Source organism: Notolabrus celidotus, chromosome 4 (assembly GCF_009762535.1).
Source record: "Notolabrus celidotus isolate fNotCel1 chromosome 4, fNotCel1.pri, whole genome shotgun sequence".
NCBI classification, from domain to species: Eukaryota; Metazoa; Chordata; class Actinopteri; order Labriformes; family Labridae; genus Notolabrus; species Notolabrus celidotus.
The window spans coordinates 21,264,658-21,284,877 of NC_048275.1; the positions used below are offsets into that span (position 1 = coordinate 21,264,658).

General features: G+C 43.2%; 1 protein-coding gene across 2 annotated transcripts in view; it reads left to right on the forward strand.

Annotated features, from left to right (window-relative positions):
* meis1b (Meis homeobox 1 b) overlaps nucleotides 1–20,220 on the forward strand; it is an 80,436-nt gene that overhangs the window by 19,951 nt on the left and 40,265 nt on the right. For both annotated transcript variants that reach the window (XR_004631082.1, XM_034682407.1), the window contains exon 8: nucleotides 17,181–17,326. Coding sequence is in view for 1 of the 2 variants with exons in the window: in XM_034682407.1 (XP_034538298.1) it covers nucleotides 17,181–17,326 (146 nt within the window). In the remaining variant the exon portion in view is untranslated. The remainder of the gene's footprint in view (nucleotides 1–17,180; nucleotides 17,327–20,220) is intronic.

Here is a 20,220-nt window from a genome sequence, read left to right on the forward strand (position 1 = left end):
GCGTTGCAATGGAGGGAGGGGGGGTCCCTCACGGACATGAGCTGGGCCCTCTCTTTTTCTTCCAGTATAAAGTACTCCTCTTTGCCTGTGTGAATTTGTAAGGACACCCCTTGGCTTCTCCGAGGGAAACAGAATAACATTCAGGCAGTGAATTGGGCAGCTGCAGCCGTGTGGATGCTAGCTGAGCAGAGTGTTTGCTCTGTTTTTTCACAGCTACAGGGTTTCCCTCTCTGCTCGTCAGAAACATCCAGGGAGCGAGGCGCTGACTCGCGTTATTAGATATGTATCACCAATTACCAAGATCGTTTGTGCCGAGTACAGTGTGGTGCGCCAAGTCAAATAGCTCCCTGGAAGGCTTTGTCTTAGTGTCTGCATAGATTTCTGGTGTCTGAATACTGGCCTGAGATTTCTGGTTGTTTGTGATGCCTATCTTTGAGGTTGTTTAATTTGGCTGGTGTATTTGGTGGATGGTCTAATCTGCATTGGTCATGATCTTATATAGTTCTCAGCTGAATGTAAACTTTTTTTTTTTATTAAACTAAAGATTAAATCATGGCCTAAATAAAAAGTCTTCCTTAAAAAGTGCCTTGAATGACAGTGACACGACACTCAGCGGCCATTTTACTGTCATCACAGTGGGACGTTGAAGAGCTGCTGTAATGTCAAACAGCTACAGTATGTACCATCTTGTTAGCCGCACACCAAGAATGGTGTAAATCAACAACTGAAACTGCATTGGACAGTGAAGTAGCCTACTTGAGGGACTTGGGGCATTTCGAGTATTTGACGACCAAACATCAGACAACTGCTGAAGTCAGCATTCAGCTACATTGTAACTATCATTTGTCAGTTCCAATTTGATGACTTTACATGTTTAAACTATGTTAGCATGCAGCCACTTCCTAGATAACCTTAGCTAGCAAGTAAAATAGTGCTAACCTTTGCTGTTGTGTGATGGTATGGGTAATTAGGTTAAGCGGTCTTGCCTTGAAATATGGCTCATGGGCCCTGTTTATTCTTTCTCCATTGTCTTTCCGTCTTTCATCACTCTAGAAGTATTAAAATAACTGCAGCATTTTGAGCTTCCCACCCTGAGAGTGAGGTCAGAGGAAAATTGCATCCACCTGAAAAAGATCAATGGCAACAGAAAACATGGTTTACTTGATCAGTTAGTAGCTAGTTTGAAGTTGGAGGATGTGGCTCTCACCCTGCCCTCTTTTCAGGATGTGGCTTTATGAACATTTGGATAGTCACCTTTCCTGTTTTGTCATGTATTTGAATATCCTTATGCAGCCTCAGCGCATTCAGACTGACTCACTGTATGTAACCTTTGCTGGCTTTCAATCCCCATCGATCAGGCTCGAATATTCCTGATGTTGTCATCCATCCAGCCACCCTCCAACCTCTGTGGCCTCCAACAAGGTCAGGCCACAGAGGAGCTGTTGCTTTCTGCCTCCTCATTGGCCAGTCTCCAGGGCCGGGGCGAGCAAACAGGGACATGGACAGGGGTATCAGGCAATCGGCAGCCAGATCTGGCTCGACCAATTGCATAGCTTCACGTGGCCCCCTCAAAGTCACCGATTAATTGGTCCGATTGTCCAGTAGACTGGAAGAGGGAACTATTAGTGTTGTGGTGTGTGTGTATTCTCCCTTCCTGAATAGCTTTCCTCTCTCAGTAGTTACTCTTGAAAATAGTGTTGCAATATTTCAGTGAAAAGACTGATTTTAAATAGAATAAGACCCACTTGAGCACTAAAAAGATGGTGTGTTGGTTGCACTGGAACTCTTGTGTGACAACTTCAAGAAATAAAGTCTGACAGCTTGCCGTTTCAGAATTCTGTATTAAGTTGTGTTGTGGTGCTGAATTTATGAAATGCACTAATTTGTTCACAAATCAAAATTCTACTTTTCCTGGCCAGACATTAAAGATGCATAAATCTTTAGGTGGTAACAAAGCCACTGAGAGAAAGATTACTTAGTTTTGTGCAAAGGTTGTCTAGACTTTGTCTAGACATTATTGAGGCAGATCCTCAGGCCGGTAATTGTCTTTCTGGTGTCCAGCTTTCCTGGTAATCTGTTTAAATGTGAGGCTGTGTGGGTAGATAAAAGGTATGTGGTTCCCTTGATTAGTCTGCAGTCTGTATTACTGGAGGTGTATGCCTGTGTGTGTGTGTAAGTACAGTAGCTGGCATACACAAACAGGAATCTCTCTTTGATTTCCTCAGAGCGTGAACACGGGGAAAAAGAGAGAGGAAGGTGACGAAAGTGGAAGAAAAAAGAGAAAGAAACTGCAAAATGACAGCGTACGATGAGGAGAGAATGTCTGAGTGAAAACATTTTGATGCTGAATGGAGCCGTGTGTATACTTGTGTGTGAAAATCCCATAGTGAGTGAGGAAAATAGAGTGTGTTAAGTGCTGCTGAGTGTTGTTTGGGAGTCTATTGAGGCGTAATGCTCACTGCCAGCAAACAGCAATATCTTTTTCTACCGGTTCAGAGGTGAAAGAGTTGTAGCCAGGCCACCTTAAGCTCACCATTTGTCCCGTAGTGGGTTTAAGTAAATTGTGTCCAGGCGTGTGTGTGGAAAAACAGTCTTATGTTAAGAGCATACCTTACAGTTCACATGCTGTTTCTGAAAATCAATAGCAGAACGCATAAATGGTGACTGCATTCAAAAAAAGCTTGGGAAATCATCCCACGAAAGCTCTAGGAGGAATGTTTATTCAGCCTCAACTGGATTTACGGCCTCTCAAACATTATTATCTGTTGTTACCTGGGAAAAGAGATGTTTGGTGTGACAGTGTCCAATCATGACCTGCCTCTCCCAGATTCACTCACATCTTTACGACCTTGCTCTATCATGGTGGCCGACGCGTCCACCAACATGTAGTGACTCGCCTGGCAGAAATGATAGCCCTCAATGACTTTTTATGGCCTCATAGGCAATGAGCAAACTCTCCACGGCCTGAGTTTGCCCCTCTTGAAAAAGAGGAAATTGTATCAAGATCCCACAGCGAGGGGCCAGTTTGCCTTTAGGATTAGGGCTGGTGTCGCCGGACTGCAGGGGCCATGTGGAAGAAAGAGTTAAAAATACAAGTAAACAAACGGACTTCCTCCTCTCCTCTCCTCTCCTCTCCTCTCCTCTCCTCTCCTCTCCTCTCCTCTCCTCTCCTCTCCTCTCCTCTCCTCTCCTCTCCTCTCCTCTCCTCTCCTCTCCTTTACCAACCAAGTTCCCTAACGTGTGTTTTATAGGCTTATTATAGGAGTGAACTTGTCGTCCGTGAGAGTTTAAAAGTCATAAAACTGTTTGACAAGCTTTCAGAGGCCATGTCACTGTTTGACTTTTTGTTGCTCACCATGTGTACACATCATCAACTAAGCATCATATTGGCTCCATATCTGTATTTTTTCTCACAGCCCCTTCTCTTTTCTCAATATTCCCTTTCTCTCTCAGCTGTCTTTTTCTTTCTGGCATTTATAGCAATATTGTTCACTTTTGGAAGGTGAATAAAATGTTTCCCCCCATTTCTCTGTTACTTAATCCCCCCTGCATTCGCTCAGTCCTTCTCTCTCTGTCTGTTGGTTACATGTGGGCATGTTTGCATGACAAAAAAATGCAAAGTCTAGCCCAGACCATTACAATCTGCCTTGCATGCACAATTTACATGAAATACATATTCATTCATGACATGCATGCACACAAAATAGCTTCTCTCCCCTCTTTTTCCTTTCTCTTTCCTATGCTTTCTCAGAGTATTCTTGCTGTCTTAGGATTTTTTATGTTCAAAAAGACTTCCATATGAAACACTGCTATCATTACTGACTTTCATTTTATATAAAGAAGCCATTTTATCTTCCTTATTCTATCCTTGAATACGCTGTGATAACACCATATAGCTTGCTTCTTCTCCAAAGTACAACAGCCATTCATTTAAAAGAAAATAGAAAAGAGGTTCTAATTCATTTGCTTCAGAGAGGGAGAGAAAGCGGTAGGGAAATGTATCTTTAGCTTGCATGTTATAATTGTGGCACGCTAATGATGTAGACACATTCTCGCTGTCTGTTTACAGGAAGCGCTCTTCTTTAATTTGCAACCAGCGTGAATGCCAAATGCCTATATCTAATTACTGGTGTTTGGTAAAAGATACTATTTACACACACTTTTTGCCTCCTAGAGGTCTCTTGTGTGTCAGGGTGGGGAGATTATGACAAGAAAAGTTAAATGTGTGAACGTGGTAAAGACTCTTCTTTCATTTTTATCCACTGTCTGTGCACATGGAGTAAAAAGAAGCATGAGCAAACGGTGCGTTTTCTCACATTAGAACTTGGAAATGTGTTCATCCACTGTGTCTAGATTCAAGATGTTGTTTGGAAAGTGCAATGTGAGGAATCCGTTCAGCTTTATTTCTGTATGAAGCACCATAATTTGCACCATTGTGGTGTAATCGTGTCCTGAAAGAAGAAGCCACTTTTGTGAAATTACTGGATGTCAATTTCTGCCAGCAAACTCTTTAGCTTTGATTTGCAAATGCAAACACGTTGAAATGTGGTAATGTTGCTCTCTTCATGCAAATGATAAAGATAAAAAGTTAAAATTACTGGTGTAAATGTGTTTGTATGGAGGGTCTCTGGTCTCACCATGGGAAGCTTGTCATTCTGAGATTGGTGACAAATTTGGAATTCGTCACAAGTTTGCACTCCTTATTTTGTCTGTTTTCAATTCAGCTCCAAATTGCCTTAGTTCACACAGACATACACACCCACACACACACACACACAGACAGAAACATATACACGCATATAGCCTCTCACAGACAGAAAATGCCCTGGCTTTAATCATGGCCAGAGCAGGTTCATAGAGAATCACGGCGACTCATCACAGACGTGTCACAACACATTACATCTGACCGACAAAACAACCTACAACTCTCTCTTCCATCTGTCTTTCCATTCCTCTTACTGCTTACTCTCCCTTTCTCAACCCCTCCTTCTTGAAGAGGAGCTGAGCTCAGAGCCCAGGATGCCTCTGATCAGATAGATGTTAACTTTTCAGGAAAAACACTGATAACAGGCTGGAGTATTCACATGATAACCTTTGACAGCAGAGTGACCTGATAAGCTTACCCGCTACACAGGAAAAAGACTCTTTTAACCTTTTTTTTTTACTATATCAGATTGATGTTTAAGAGACATGCTGTTTGCACATTCACTTGGATGGAGGGAGAAAAAAGAGAGGGAAGGAATGGGGGAGGGAGAGGAAGAGCAAAGAGACAGGGTATTAGCACTTTGTTTGGTGGAGAAGCATTGTTTGGCCCCTTGGCATACACACAAACAAGCAAGTCTCCCACACACACACATACACAAATGCACAGAGCAGCAACGTTTATTTAAGCTTTTGATAAAGAGATTAGCCCCATCATCCTACGCTCTTAAGCTAGCCGAGGGGGTCCATGTTCAGGAAATCCTGGCTTTCCTGACACATGGGCTTATAGGGGAAACCTGGCTAAAGCAACACTTATATGATATTAATACAATTCCTAATGGACGGATTAGCATGCTTTGATCTGGAAATGAAGAGCAGATTGGTCAGATTCTGATATTTTGGTGGTAATTTTGACGAGATTGGAGAAAAAGAGACAGACAGAGCTGGATTTTAAGTTGGAGAGAAAAAAAGATGGAAACAGAACAAGGAGGTGAAGTAAGTGTGCCAGCTGGGTTTTCTTTTTTCTTTATTATTAGCCCCATCACAGTGGATGGAGTTCAGCTTAAAGCTACAAACAGTGGAGTGCTAATTTTAGCCTCCAAAGAGGATAAGGATAAATAGCTTGCTGCCAGTTTGCCATATGGTCCCCCACCGATTATATTGTGTCAAGAATATATTCACCCCGCCCCCTTCCCATAGACCCAAACATACACATATATACACATAAACACACTCACAAATCTGTTGTTGAATACTATGGCGCTTGAAGATGGTTAGCTATCAGTTTTTTTTATGTACTATTTATACTGAAGACAACATTTTGAGACTTAAATAGAAGCATGCTCTGTTTTTGCCCTATACAGTGTATCTCTTTCTAAGAATAGACAGAAATGTCACACTGAAACAGTCATTCTCAGACAGGAAGTTGTTATTATGGCCCCATCCAGCGGTCCTTTTCATCCACTATAGCTTCCAGCTGCAAGGTAACATTTGGCCTCTTCTGTAATCTCCTGCAACTCGGTTTATATTCTCAGTTGTAAATGTGAGCCCCGGAGAGGAATAAAAATGAGTCTCCTTCTCTCCCTCTCTCTCTCTCTCTCTCTCTCTCTCCATCAGCACACATGCATATGGTCACATGTAAATGCAACACACACTCCCACAGCCACTCTCTCCATTATTCTCTCACCCTCTCTCGCTCCCTCTTCCCTCAAATTGAAATAATTCAATTTATGGACACAGCTCCAGACCTCCCTGGCTAAGACCATTATGCATGGAGCCCCCTCCCTTCTTTTTTCTAACAAAAGAACAGGAGAATTTACCAGCCGGCTCTCCAAACGACAGCCACACAAAGCCAATTTCATGCCAGGAAAACACCAGCCAAAGCGCCATCTTTGGTCAAAACCTGCATCCCTGAGGATCATTGAATATGGGTCCATGCTACTTCACCCTGATTGGACACAAGCAGCTGCCATTTGCTTCAGACCTGACTTCAAACTGCACAGTTAAAAGTGACCATAGCTGTATAATGAAGTCCAGATTCAACTTTCTACAACAATTGCTGTGTTTGGAGTTGGTGTAACCTGGTATACAGCAAGTTGGAGGAAAAGAGTGGTATCAACTAGGCCAAAGCTTGACCCAGGGCTGACCTAGACCAAACATGCAGCCCCCTGAGGCCCACCACCCCTCGGCCCTTTTGACATGGATACCTGCTTTAGGGATTCTACTGCGAGATAAAGACCCCAGCAAGCTTTTCTAAGAGTTTAGAGAGAGAGGGAGAGGAAAGAGTGAGCTAGATAACAAATACCTGTAGGTAAACAAAAGAGCAGCAGGGTGGGCCGGAGGGCAGCACCCAGCGTTTATTTTGTGTGTTTGCAGGACAACACAAGGCATGCCACTTAGCATACAAACTCATGAACACACACATACACACACATTTGGATGTAACCTGATCGTCCCTTTCGCTACGAGCCGGTGAAACTCAAAGAGATGAGCAGGGACCGGGGGCTGAGATTCACACTGATGATAACCTTTGGAGTAAAGGCATGAGTGGCAGTGTTAAACACACACACTCATACACACTGTGTATGGGAATTGTACACACTAGTTCCCAGTAGTGTTTGTTCCACAGATATTCCCTCCAAAGGGGTCATACTTTTAGAGGAAGTAACCCCCAAAGAGGGCTGCCTCTCTCAGGAAGTGACTTGGTGGGACTGTGTGGTGAGAGCCGCTAGCGTCCACGGGGGCATATCACTCCCGTCCACAAGGGTTCATGCTCCCCAGGAAGTGGGTTGCTGTAAACCCACTCACTTCCTCTTCCTCTGCCCGCGTCCCCAAAAGCCTTATCAGGGCTGCGTATGGGGAGGCAGATAGGACTACAAATCCCTCATGTCCCCACTACACCACATCCTGTACCTATCAAGGACACTTTGACAAGAGGGAGGAAGTGAAGACGCAGCATTAGTTTGGAGGAAGAGGCTTTCAGGTTAATTTCGTTAAGCTTGTGAAAAAGAGGAGTTATGGTGATATCAGAAGCGTGGAAATCATAAAAAAGCTGCTAAAACCTAAAAATGTAAATTCAGCCACCAAACAGATTTAAACATAGTAGGTTGTTTTTCTGATAATGACTTACCCTGTTTTCCTAACCTGAGCTTGTGGGTGTAGGCCACATTATACTCCTTCATATAATAAAATCTGCAGTTATTCCAAAAAAATAACCTCACTGGAAGCTAATGCGCTATTATTAGCCTGTGCCACCGCAGGGTTAGCGTGCCTGTATTATCTAACTACATGGTGCAGTTTGGCCGGTGCTGATAGGTTAGCATGAGTGGGAAAATCCTTGTGTATTAAAAGAGTTTATCAGAGGCTGTGTCATTCAGATAGTATGCATGTGGAAAAATGCTCACACAGAGGCGGGAGATGAACACGCCAGCGCTGAAACATAAACAGGGAAACTTTACTTTGCTTGATGGAACTACACCCCAAACATAAAGGCATGATTACAGACACAAGAGACTGTTTGTTGGGACTGAAATGATACATTTCCACTTAATGTTAGTTCATTAAACTGGTGGCTTTGGTAGGATGGTTGAAATTAAAATAGGTAGTACTGAAAGATGTAATTTAACAAAGTTTAGCTCAATGGAAAAGATGATATCACTTGGAGGGATGTATTTTGAGTTAATTTATGGCTGAAGATGATACTGTAGCTATAGCTGAGTTTCCTAGTGTCTTCCCCAAAAGGATGTGTTTACAGTTTGAGTTTATTGAAAACACATATTTTCATAGTTTATTCAAAGGCTTCTAGTTTCTTTTTGTTGAATACATATATTTTCTCTGAATGTTAGCTGTAAGTACGTGTAGTTAGTCCTCAACAAAGTTTAAGTAGGATGTTTTTCCTTCGGTTTAGCCAAAAGTTCCCCTCTCTTTGTCCCATGTCTAAATTGAAGGACTTTCAAACGCCCTTCAGCACATCAGCTGACTTTTAGAAAGGACCGCCGTGCCATTGTGCTGTTAAGTGCTCTTAGCCTTTGTTAAAGTCCTTGTCCTTGCTCCCATCCCTTCCCCCCTCTTCCTCCACAGTCCACTCCACCTTCTCTCTCACTGCCTCTCTCTCTGTGCCTTCGTGGTGCACGGAGTTAGAATAAAGCTTGGTTGATTCAAAGGTGTCAAAAGCCATCTGAGAGGTAGCGAAACAATACAGAGAGTGAGAGTTAAGAGTGAGAAAGCAGCTAAAGGGGCACAATTTTCAGGAATCGTACCATTTTGTGCGCTTGTGTTTGTGTGTCTGAGGACTTCCCTTCACTGAGGCAGAGAATCTGTGGGGCCCCCTTACAAGTGCTCCCATTTGAACCGGGTCTGGCCCTCTATCTTCAGGTTAGGAAAAAAAAGGAAACAGCAACACAAAGGCAAGAGGGGAAAAATCAATAGTTACACAGCAAAAGTGCTCGACATGAAAGGGTGAATTCATCGCCCTACACTTTCATTTTAGCTTGTACCGTCTGCCTCTTTCTCCCTCATTCTCTCCCTCTCGACTGATCTGGAAGTGGGAATAAAAGGCGGTCGCTGTGTGTGTGTGAGTGTGTATCTGTGTAAATATATGTGTGCGAGGAGGCATACTGCAGTTTAATGTCGTGTCGGTGCCCCACGCTTGAGGCAGTTTCCAGCGTGTCAGGCAGCCTGTGGTGATGACCCTTTGCGGGAAAATGGCACAGAGAGAGCAGTCACATTTACACTGACATTTTTGCCATCACCTATGGCTATGTCAACAGGCCTGATCCCCCACCCCCTTTTTTTTCTCTCACAGACAACAGTGGATGGGCCTCAGACATTACACATGGAAGCACAGGACCCCTTTCAGAGAGACAATGGCCATGAACACTAGCTTCTTATTCAATATTTTTCAAAAAGTTCATCAATCTGTCTTTTAAATTATCATAAGACCAGAGGCTGAATTTCTCAGAACCCAAGGTAAAATCATTGACTGTTTGTTTAGCGTTTAAAGCTGAACTTTTTTCACTTTACAACCTTAGAAAGCCATTTTAAAAGACTGAGAAGTTTTTAGAGGACTGGCTGTGAGATTTATTGATCCCAGGTTTAAACAATACATTAAAGATGCATGTATTTCTGTCTAACTCTTGTACGTGTATCAGTACACATCTTAATTAAAAGCAGATGGAAGAGCATGCATTTATGAATACAAAAAACAATGCACTCAAGCACTACATTAAAATACCAATAATTCATCCAGACCTGTGCCTTAGACAAATACTAGGAATTACCTCATAAATGTAATAATTGGCTTGTGTTTTTTTTTCTTTTGTTGTTAGTTAAACACATTCCCCTTTCTCGGCTTCCTGCTCTCCCTCATCAGATCACCACAAATGAAATAATTGCCCTTAACTTTGCACAGATTTGCACAACAACAAGTCTCCAGTGTGCTTTAATTACAAATAAGCCTTGTAGATGACTCACCAGTTGACTGTCATTACTGAATCTGTCAGCGCTGATCCACAAAACTGTCATCATTCAAAGTACCTGGCTTTGTTATTGCAGTGAGCTCGTTATTTACAGTAATTACTTGAACGCAATTGTCTTTGATTACAGGAAGTAATTACTTAGCTCTCCCCTGACTGGCAAGCCTCATTTTTTCATTTTTTAATAATGACAACTTTCTCTGATCTATTGGTGCATTACATTGTTTTCAGTGTATGTATGTTCTTCAGAGCTTTGTGTTTACTTTCGAAGTGAGAAGTTCAACATGTGTTGGCTGGAGTTGAAAATAGTCAAGTGTCTCTTTGGCAAAAGGCAGGAAGAGAAGTCTAGACTAGTCATATTGTTTTGTCCACAGCGCATGTCATTATGCGGAGAATAGTCAAGGGGATTTCTCTCACTCGGAATAAAAGGAAGGCGAAACAGCATAGAGCGTGTTTTGTTTTGGAGTGTGTGTGTATTTGTGTGTGTGTGTGTGTGTGTGTGTGTGTGTGTGTGTGTGTGTGTGTGTGTGTGTGTGTGTGTGTTAGTTTAGAATACTTTGCTAGTCATTACTGGAAAGCTGCCTCATGGAAGATCCTCGGTAATGGCAGCATGTGAGTGTGTTCATGTGTTGCAGTAAAGAGAGGGATGCTTTTAAAAGTGTGCCCCTGGTTTGGAACTGTGTTGCAAGGAATTCCTGCATGTTCAGAATATTTGGAGGTGGGAGGGGCCTCCTGAGCCATGCAAAGGGAACCCCCTACTGCCTGCAACCCCCCCCCTGTACTCCCCCCCTCCCCTCCTCCAGTGTAGAGCTTATGAATGGCCTGAATACAATAAACGCCACTTTTTTCTTTACTCCCTCCCTCTTGTGAGCCCTTCTTTACCTCTCTGAGGATTTCTGGGAATGCAATGTATGTGCGTGTTTGTGTGGATGTGTGTGTGGATGTGAGTTTTTGTGTGTATGTGTTTGAGCATCAGAGCAAAATAGTGAGAAGGAGAGCACTTTAGTAAATGTGTAATAGCATGTGTGTGCATGGTTTATGTATCATGTTTTGAGTGCGTGCGCGTGTGTGCGTGTGTGTGTGTGTGTGTGTGTGTGTGGGTGTATGAATTTCTCGCCTGCCAGTATGAGTATGCGTGTATCCCATGTGGAACAGGATAGCTGCTCCCTGAGGCCTGGGCCTTGCCTGGTGCAGCCAACCCAGGGTCATGTGAGCTTTCTGGGGTGTGAAACACTAGGAGTGGCCCATGAGAGATCAGCTCCAGGTCACTTGCACTCATAGGGGAAAGACTCTTTTTTTCTCTCTCTTGCATCAAACAGCCTGTGGAATAAATGCACCGTCATAAACTCCAAAGACCTGTTCCCATTCCTTTTCCCTTTTAGTTCATTCCCCGCCTATAAAAACATCTCACAGTATCCTCCAAAAACGTTTAGCCATCTGTGAGTGATTCCTGCCACAGGATCCCGCTCATGACATCTGGCACAAAGCTAATATTCATAACCCTTTTTTCCTCTACTCAGCAGTGCCTCTATGAATTAAAAAATATATATTAGAAAGCCAATTGTCATTATTCTTTTGTGTAGCGCTAAAAGTGACTGACAAGATCACCCTCTACAGATGACTGATTGGCATATTCACGGCTGTTAATTTACCAGGCAGCAGAAAAATGGCTGACACCTCGGAATGGCACGTGTGCTTGTGCAGAGGGGGCAGGTAGTACCAATCTGTGTCTTACACTGAGAGATGGCTCATAATCAGATCATAACAGATTAGCCTAGATACTGCTTGATAATGTCAGGGTATGCCTTGAGACAGAGAGATGTAGAGGAGTGATGAAGACATATGAGAGAGGGGTGAAGAGACAGAAGAGAGGGAGCATCGTTACTAGCCACTAGTTGAAGAGAGATTGAAAGTATTAAGACTGAGGATATTCTACAATGCCAGCTAAGTTAGCATACATTTTCAACCATAGCTCAATTGTAAAAATGCAACTGCTGCCTGTGTGCTTTACAAGGAGTGAAAAACTCAAACCTGCAGTGCAGGGAGACAGCAATTTTTCATCTTAAATCCTAAATATCCACCGTATAACCCCCCACCCCAGAAAGAGAAAGAAGAGAAAAGTAATGAAGTAGGAAAAAGAAGGAGGTGGGAATGAAACATGAAGTGGCGGAAAGACCCAAATAAAAGCCAACAAAGCTGAATGAGCATAGGAGCAAGAGTCTGTTCAGCTAATGCTAACGAAACTGGTGAAAATGCATAAAGAAAGCTAACCTAGTTTTTACGTCATTATCTGTTAGCTCACAGTTTGTGTGTGTGTGTGCAAGTGTGTATTTGTGTATACAGCGTGTGAGGGGGACTGATAAAATATTCCTTCCCTTGGTTGGCCCCGGGGCATTTCAACTGCCCCTGGCTCCTTCCAGTCACTGGCCTGCTCCCTAATTGCCACATACACACACACTTATACACACTCTTGCACACACACACACACACACACACACACACACACACACACACACACACACACACACACACACACACACACACACACACACACACACACACACACACACAAGACTCAGAGCTTCTGTGGCTGGAAACACACATGCATAAAGGAAAAACTGAGATAGATACACACACATACAGACGAATGCACATCCATGCATGCATGCGTTCTTCACACACGAACATGCACCCCCTTCGTCCTGCATTGATTCAACCCCTCCGACCCCCAACCCTTCCTCTTCCTCTTACTAGTTGCAAAGACGTTGTCATGGCTGATCAGTGGGCAAGGCTCCGAGTTGTGCCTATGGCTTTCGTCTTGTTGGGAGACTGGAGCTTGCTAGCCTAGCCTAGCATTGATGATGCTCTTAATGAGCCTGGCTGTCTGTGTTTGGAGAGTGACTGACTGGTTCATTGACTGACTGACTCTGTGGTCAGCTTTCTGACTGACTGGGTGATTGGTTTAAGGTTGACTTACTTATTGGCTGACTGACGTGGTGGCTTTATTGACTGACTAGCTCACTGGCTGACCGGATGGTCTACTAGTTGGACCACTGGTCCACCGAATGGTTGGCTTTCTGATGGACTGACTGACTGATTGTCTCTTTCAGTTGCTTGAGTTATTGTTGTGTGTTCTCTTTTTCTTAAAATACCCTTCATCCTTTCCATCTGTCCCTCTCTCATGAATCGCTTTCACTATCTTTTGTTGTCTGTCTTTCCCTGTATTACCCTATGTCTCTCTCACGAGCTGAGGTAACACCAGTGACATTTCCCCAACATTGCTGCCAGACACAGCTTCAACACCTTCCTGCTTCACCTTTTCTTACTCCCACAGTCTCCCTCTTTCATCCTCCCGCCTCCCGCTCTTCCCTCTCTTGCCAGGGCTGAAGCAAAGCAGAAATTAGCCCCAGACCTTGCAGAGGTGATTGGTATCAAATTGCAGTGAAAATGGAAATGCCAATAAAATTGACGGCCGTTCTCCAGCTTCGCTCCTTCCTCTTACCCCTCCAGGTAAAGTCAGTGTCTATAGGTCAGACTTACTTAGAAGTATTGGGAGGAGAGAGGAAAGAAAGGAATATTCGGGTGGTTGGGTTACCTTTTTTTTTGGCTTAGATGTTGGCCCTTAATTATCGAAATTTGCCTAGATTATGCAAAAAAGAGATAGATTTTTTAAACCTCATTAACCATTTTGTATTGATGGTTGGAGAAGATTTTGTCTATGCTAGACATGAAAATAAGCAGTGAGTTACATATGATAATAATAGTGATGTACGGCAGCCTAATTCTCTCCCATTATACATCATTTTGTTACGTTTATTAGTATTGATTGGCCAGAGGTCATACAACAGAGTCTTATAGATTGTAGTGACTGTTTGCACACCATTTTATTCTCCTAATATCACTAGATATGATGAAGTTCTATAAGATTTGTGGGATATATTGCATCATGATATTCTTCTACCATAAGAGGCAGTGGTAGCTTAAAGGCTAGGAGAGCAGGCTGTGGACTCAAAACATGACATATAAAGCATTCAATAAAGCCATACATGATGAAAAAGAAAAGATTAAATTGAGGTGGAAAATTAGCAGCCATGTGATCAGAGAGGGATCAGTTACCGGACTTATGGCACTTAAAAGTGTTGAATAAGTTTCAGTACCACAACCAGAATCATACAATTCTTCTGTCCTCACTTTTGTCACTTATTTTGTGCTTTCCTGCTCTCCTTTGACTTTTCTCTCACTTGTTTCCCCTTCTCTCTTTGCCCCTCTCTCCATGCTTCTCACGATTTCTCACCTCCTCCTGAGCCTGCCTGCTCGCCCACTCTCTCTCTCTCTTGCATGCATACTCACTCACTCCCTAACTCGCTTACTCACTCACTCATGATCTGAGCGGGTACTCCGGCCGTTTGCTTCTGTTTTCCCAACTCGCATGGGACGAGCCCCTAGGTTTGTTATTGTAGGCTTTGCTGAACATGAGCTGGTCTTTACGACGGATTGAAAGCATTTGCTTCCAATGAAAATCTGGTCTAGGATTACAGGGCCTCGACTCGGCTCACCCTTTCTTTTTCCAGCAGGCAGAGGGATGTGGAGAGGAAAGAGAGAGAAAGGGAGAGAGAGAGAGGGGGTGGGTGGATTTTAGCCCTGAAACAGTAGGCTGAAAAAACTGACTTGTTAAGCCCAGGCTGCATTTGTCCTGGGCTAATGATGTAACTGAAGCCTGCAATGTGAGCATGTTTTTCTGACAGGAAGAGGTCTAGCTGGGTGTAAGGGGAGGATTATTTGAGTATGTGGGGCTGGTGTGAATCACTGTTGAATTGAAATGGTTTGCCAAGTAATCAATAAATTGATGAGTAAGTGAATAACGGCATTTTATCAGCTGTTTATGATGTCTCAAGACAGAAAAACTTCCAATGTTTAATATGTCTTCACCTAGATTTAGAATGAGCTTTTTCCCTATTTGGAAATCTTGTAATCTTCATATCTTTTGATTTTTGTGCATTTTCCAATGTACTCCAACCCTTCAAAGAGACAAACATTTGATCAGATTTTTCAGAAAATTAATCAACAGATGGATAGTGTAAATACTTCTTGGTTTCAAGACTACACAAGTGTAATGTTGAATATAGAAGACTAAGAATGGGCTTGAAAATTGATCGTACAGAATTCAAGAATAAGCCAGCTACTCCCAGTACTCTGAAGTTACTGACTCTCTCAAAGGCACTTGAACGTGCCATTTTCAAATTTGACGCTTTGTTGGCGTTACAGTAGCCCAACCCCACCACCTGCTTTACATGCACTTGTGCATTATTAATGTGCTTATGGTGGCGTTTGCATTAGTATCGCACCCCTCTATGAAAAGCAAGCTCTTGTTTTATCCCTCCCCCACTCTCCATAGCATCACCTCCTTTTCCACGCGAGCTTCATTAGAAAGCCTTCAATATGTGTGCATATGTATCTCCTTCTGCCAGAACAGTCGGAGCGAGGGAGAGAGAGAGAGAGTGAGAGTGAGAGCTAGCCAAGAGTGTTGTTTCGCATGGATCACTGAGAGCCTCTCTCTCCTAATGGTGTATATAATTCAGGTGCCCTCCAGGCATGCTTTCAGGAATTCTTTTGCCTGAGGTAATGGGGAGCAAAGGCCTGGGTTTAGGCCCTTGATTATTCCATTGATGTGGCAGGCTGGAAAAAAGTCATCTCCAACCGGATTAGCGCCAACATCCCCATTAATTATCGATGAATCGGGGGCTTAGGGTTTAGCTAGGTGCTGGGTGTCGCCCTTTGCAAGTTAGCGGAGTACAGGCCCGCTCAGAATGCAGTTATCTACTCTCGCCACAGTGAATAGACCGGGAAGCTTTAGAAGTGCTTTGTGTGTAATCAATAAATAACTGGATCCAATTCTGAGCACTGCTTCAGCGTCTCTTATTTTTTCTTCCTCCTCACTTCCAGTCGAGAGAGAGAGGCGGCACGGGACAAAAGTCAGTTATCAGCCACTGAAATTTCCAGCAGTGAGGGTGCCACTTGTTTACCTCGCCTCATGTTTCTTTTATGATTATCGGCTTCATTGAGAGGGGCTCGCATTTTTGAATAATGATAATAACAATTAGGCTTTTCACAACCAGAGATGGAAAGAGCCTCTTTCTCTGCGCTGGAGCTGTATAGAATGCGTACAGTAATTGGGTAGTTTTGAATATGTGTGTGTGTGTGTGTGTGTGTGTGTGTGTGTGTGTGTGTGTGTGTGTGTGTGTCATGTTGAGTCTGAATGCAGAGAAAAGGCCCACCGAGTGCCTCCCTTTCACTTTTCCTCTCAGTGTTCAAATACTATAAGCTGTCTCCCCTTAGGTGAGGTTAACTGGCCTTAATGGAGCCTTATCGAAGCCCTACAGGTTGCTGTAAGCAGCCACGACACCATTGTTATGAAAAGCAGCTAGCTTTGTTAGCGCTGTTTGTGCCTCTGACTCCCTTTTTTCCACCTATTTCCTTTTATTTTCCCGCTTCCCCCTCCTCGCAACCTCCCCTTTTGTAGTGCCGTGTTACTCTTTCCACCTCAGGTAAAATGGCAGAATGCGCCGGGGCGACGCTTCAATAACTATTTTCCCCTCAGGATAATAAAGACTAAATCTCTCTGTCATTTTCAATTCTGCGCAGGCTTGGATGGGAGAGTGGGGAAATGCGACCTTACAAGTCCTTTGTGCTCCCCTTTTCCCTCTCTTTCTGGTGGGAAGATGCGAGCTCTGTGTTTTCAAGTGATGGGGGGGGGAGAAAAATGAAAGGCAGGGTTATTTATAAATGTATTAAAAATGAATGCATTTATGAGGTGCTGTTTTCCAGCCATTCTCCACTTGCCATTGTTGTGTCTCTATACCCCTCCGTCTGTGCATACAAAGCCCTCCAGAATTCCTTCGAAATCATATTTATTCCTTTTGAACACGGAGGCACAGCGAATGCTGGAAGTAAACAAACTGTGTGTCTGATCTGCGCTGTCTCTTCCTGTTTCTTGTCATGTGACAGGTGATGGCCTGGACAACAGCGTAGCCTCGCCGAGCACGGGGGACGACGATGACCCGGATAAAGAAAAGAAACGCAACAAGAAGAGAGGGATCTTCCCTAAGGTGGCCACCAATATCATGAGAGCATGGCTCTTCCAGCACCTAACAGTGAGTTGAATGAAGCAGCATTAGTCCTGAGTCACTCTCAGTTTTAAATGACATGCGCACACTGAACTTCACAGCTTTCTTACTCTTCTTCACACACATAGACACACAGATTATCTATCTTTTTAACTCTGCTGCTGTCTTATTTGACAGAAAAACACTTACTCAAATACAAATAAAGTGTACCAAGCCTCTATCATCGAAACACTCATTGACACTCACACTTACACATCTTGAGAACCTCCTTCTTCTCCACTTTACACCCCAGTTTGTTCGGTGAACACTTCAAAGACAGAGGCCAGTGTGGTGATCTTTGCAGACTGCGTTCTCGCTCCTCATCTGCTGAAACTGAATAAGGTTGAAGCCAAGGAGAGACGCCCCCGGCCATAGCTGTAGATACATAGATGAACCTTATTAAGAACAAATCTGTTATTATTTAACAGATGCCTGCAAAGGCCTGTGGTTAGGCATCATTTTTTCAGCATTATAGAGATAAATGCCTTAAGCGCCAGCTGACAGCATCACACATGGTTGTTGGGGGGGAAATAGTGTGGGAAAATGTATGTAGACATTTGAATATCCCAGAGCAAACAATAACCAAGACAATGTATCTTTAGTTTCTACAATTTTAAACACTAGCTATTCATCATAATGCGAACGCTGCTACACACCAACACAAAAAAACAGAAATGTATATTTTGAAGGTGTATTTATGTAAATGGGAAACTATAGTCTGTATGGGTCTGTATTTTCTCCCTGTTTCAGCTTGATCTTGGTCAAGCTTACTGACTTTAAGATGGGATTTCCTTCTTAATTCATTACTGATGTTAGTTGTGAAAATGACTGGGTTGAAGACTATGCAGACACTTATGACACATATTCAACCCTCTGAAGTTTTGAAAAGTACAAAAACAACCACATTGACAATAATAGCAGTAGTAAAATAGATAGTTGTATTGACACTGCACACTTGAGGATTATTTGACAAATAGTTAGTCACAACAAACCTGGAATCAGGTCATGTCCCCTGATCATTGGGGCGCCAAATGGCACCCTGAATCGGGCGAAAATGTTTAATGTGTGGCAAGCCAAAGTCCAATTTCTCACTGCACTTGTGATATATTATTATTGAAAAAGATATGTTTTAAAACTCATTTCACCCTGCATTGCCTCACACGTATTCTGCCTGTGTCAGGGGTTTGTGGAGAACGTGATACAGTTTGCTGAGTGGGTGTTGGTTTGAATTGCACAAGCCAACAGGGGGGATGCTGGGGAAAGTAATTTTTTGTTGGTTTATGGAGACCGCACCTCCACTTTTACTCACCTTATTTAAATGTAACCTGTTGTTGGTATTTATCATACAACGGTATGTTTCTTACAATGTCTTCAACTGGGATTATGGCAAATCTGGTCTTCTTCCACTGCTGCAGCATGGCTCGTAGGCAGAGATGTATACAGAGTATATTTGTGCAAAGAATTCACAAACACACACACACACCTCACAACTCATCTTACAAGTTGTATACTTTTGTTTCGTTTTCTGCCCTACCTATCCATCTGACCCTCAACACCTCCTTCACAAACCGCCAGACTCTCCATCAACTTGCATTCACACAAACACACATACAAAAGACACACTCATCATTGCAGATACACACTAACCTCCCCTCCAACTCCCTGACCTCAACCCATACACCTCCCTGAAACCTTTGGGGCTACAGAGGAAAAGTGTTTGAAACATACACACATCCTGTCTGTGGAAATACAGATCAGCACACATTCAACTATTCAAACACACACACATACACACACGCACACATTGCAACACACCTACTGTGTCATATTACAGCTGGAGTCAGGCATATGGGAGGCTGCTGCTGGGTTAGATCTCAAACAGTGGGAAGGAAATGAGTGAGGGTTAAGGGAGCAAGGGGAACGTGAAGAAGAAGATGAGGAGGTGAAGAGGAGGGATGAGGAGGATCCATCAACTTTTTCTTTGTCCCAGATGTAAGAGAAATGGGACCTGCAACATGCACACAAAAGGCCACACAATTGCATGTTGTCTCACAAAACAGAGCTAGAGTTGGTGAAAGGTTGATGAAAAATTACTTCCAGTGTTTATCCCCGTCAGCAAAGCCAGAGTCAGCAAAACAGTAATGAAATCCAGTCAGAGAGGACGAACATCCTTTTGTTTATGGGAAATGTGGTCTTAATTCTTAAAATCACTGGCATTAACATTAGCTCTGGTGTCAGATACATGCTTGTGGTGGTCTCATTTGTTTTCACTGATCATTTCTTAGTGCCACTATTAATTCAGTCACCATATGTCCATGTTTATAAATGCTACATGTAGCACTTTCAAGGGAGAAACATTTACAGTATCTCTTACACTTCTAGCATGAATGTTGTATACATGGACAGCTGATCCAGGAACAGCTTCAGCATCATCATCATCTGGCTTGCCTTTGTTTCACAGAGGGACAGGGGATGTGAGTCTGGCTTCTCAGAGATAGACACAGTGCCAGTTAGACACACATAATCACGCAAGTATTGATGACAGATGACTGCAGGGCGACACAAATAACCTGAATAGGTTAAAGTGTTATTTATCAAGTATGATAGACATGCAGGAATTTCAGAGACAATGGGACACAGTTCAGCAGAACAGTGCAACAGAATAGGGTAGAAGTTTGCATACCCACCTTTGTGTATTTCCTGTTGTTTTCGCCCTCACATTTGCTCCCTCAGGGGAGTTCCTGTTGTGTCGGAGCAGAAGGGGAAGGTGGGTGGCAAACTCAGCCTGCACCAGGAGCGACCCAGCAGGGTAGGCAGTAGGTGGTTTACATATGGCTGCCTTTTTAGGGGGGTTGTTTTGAAGTTATTCCCTTGTCTGTTCT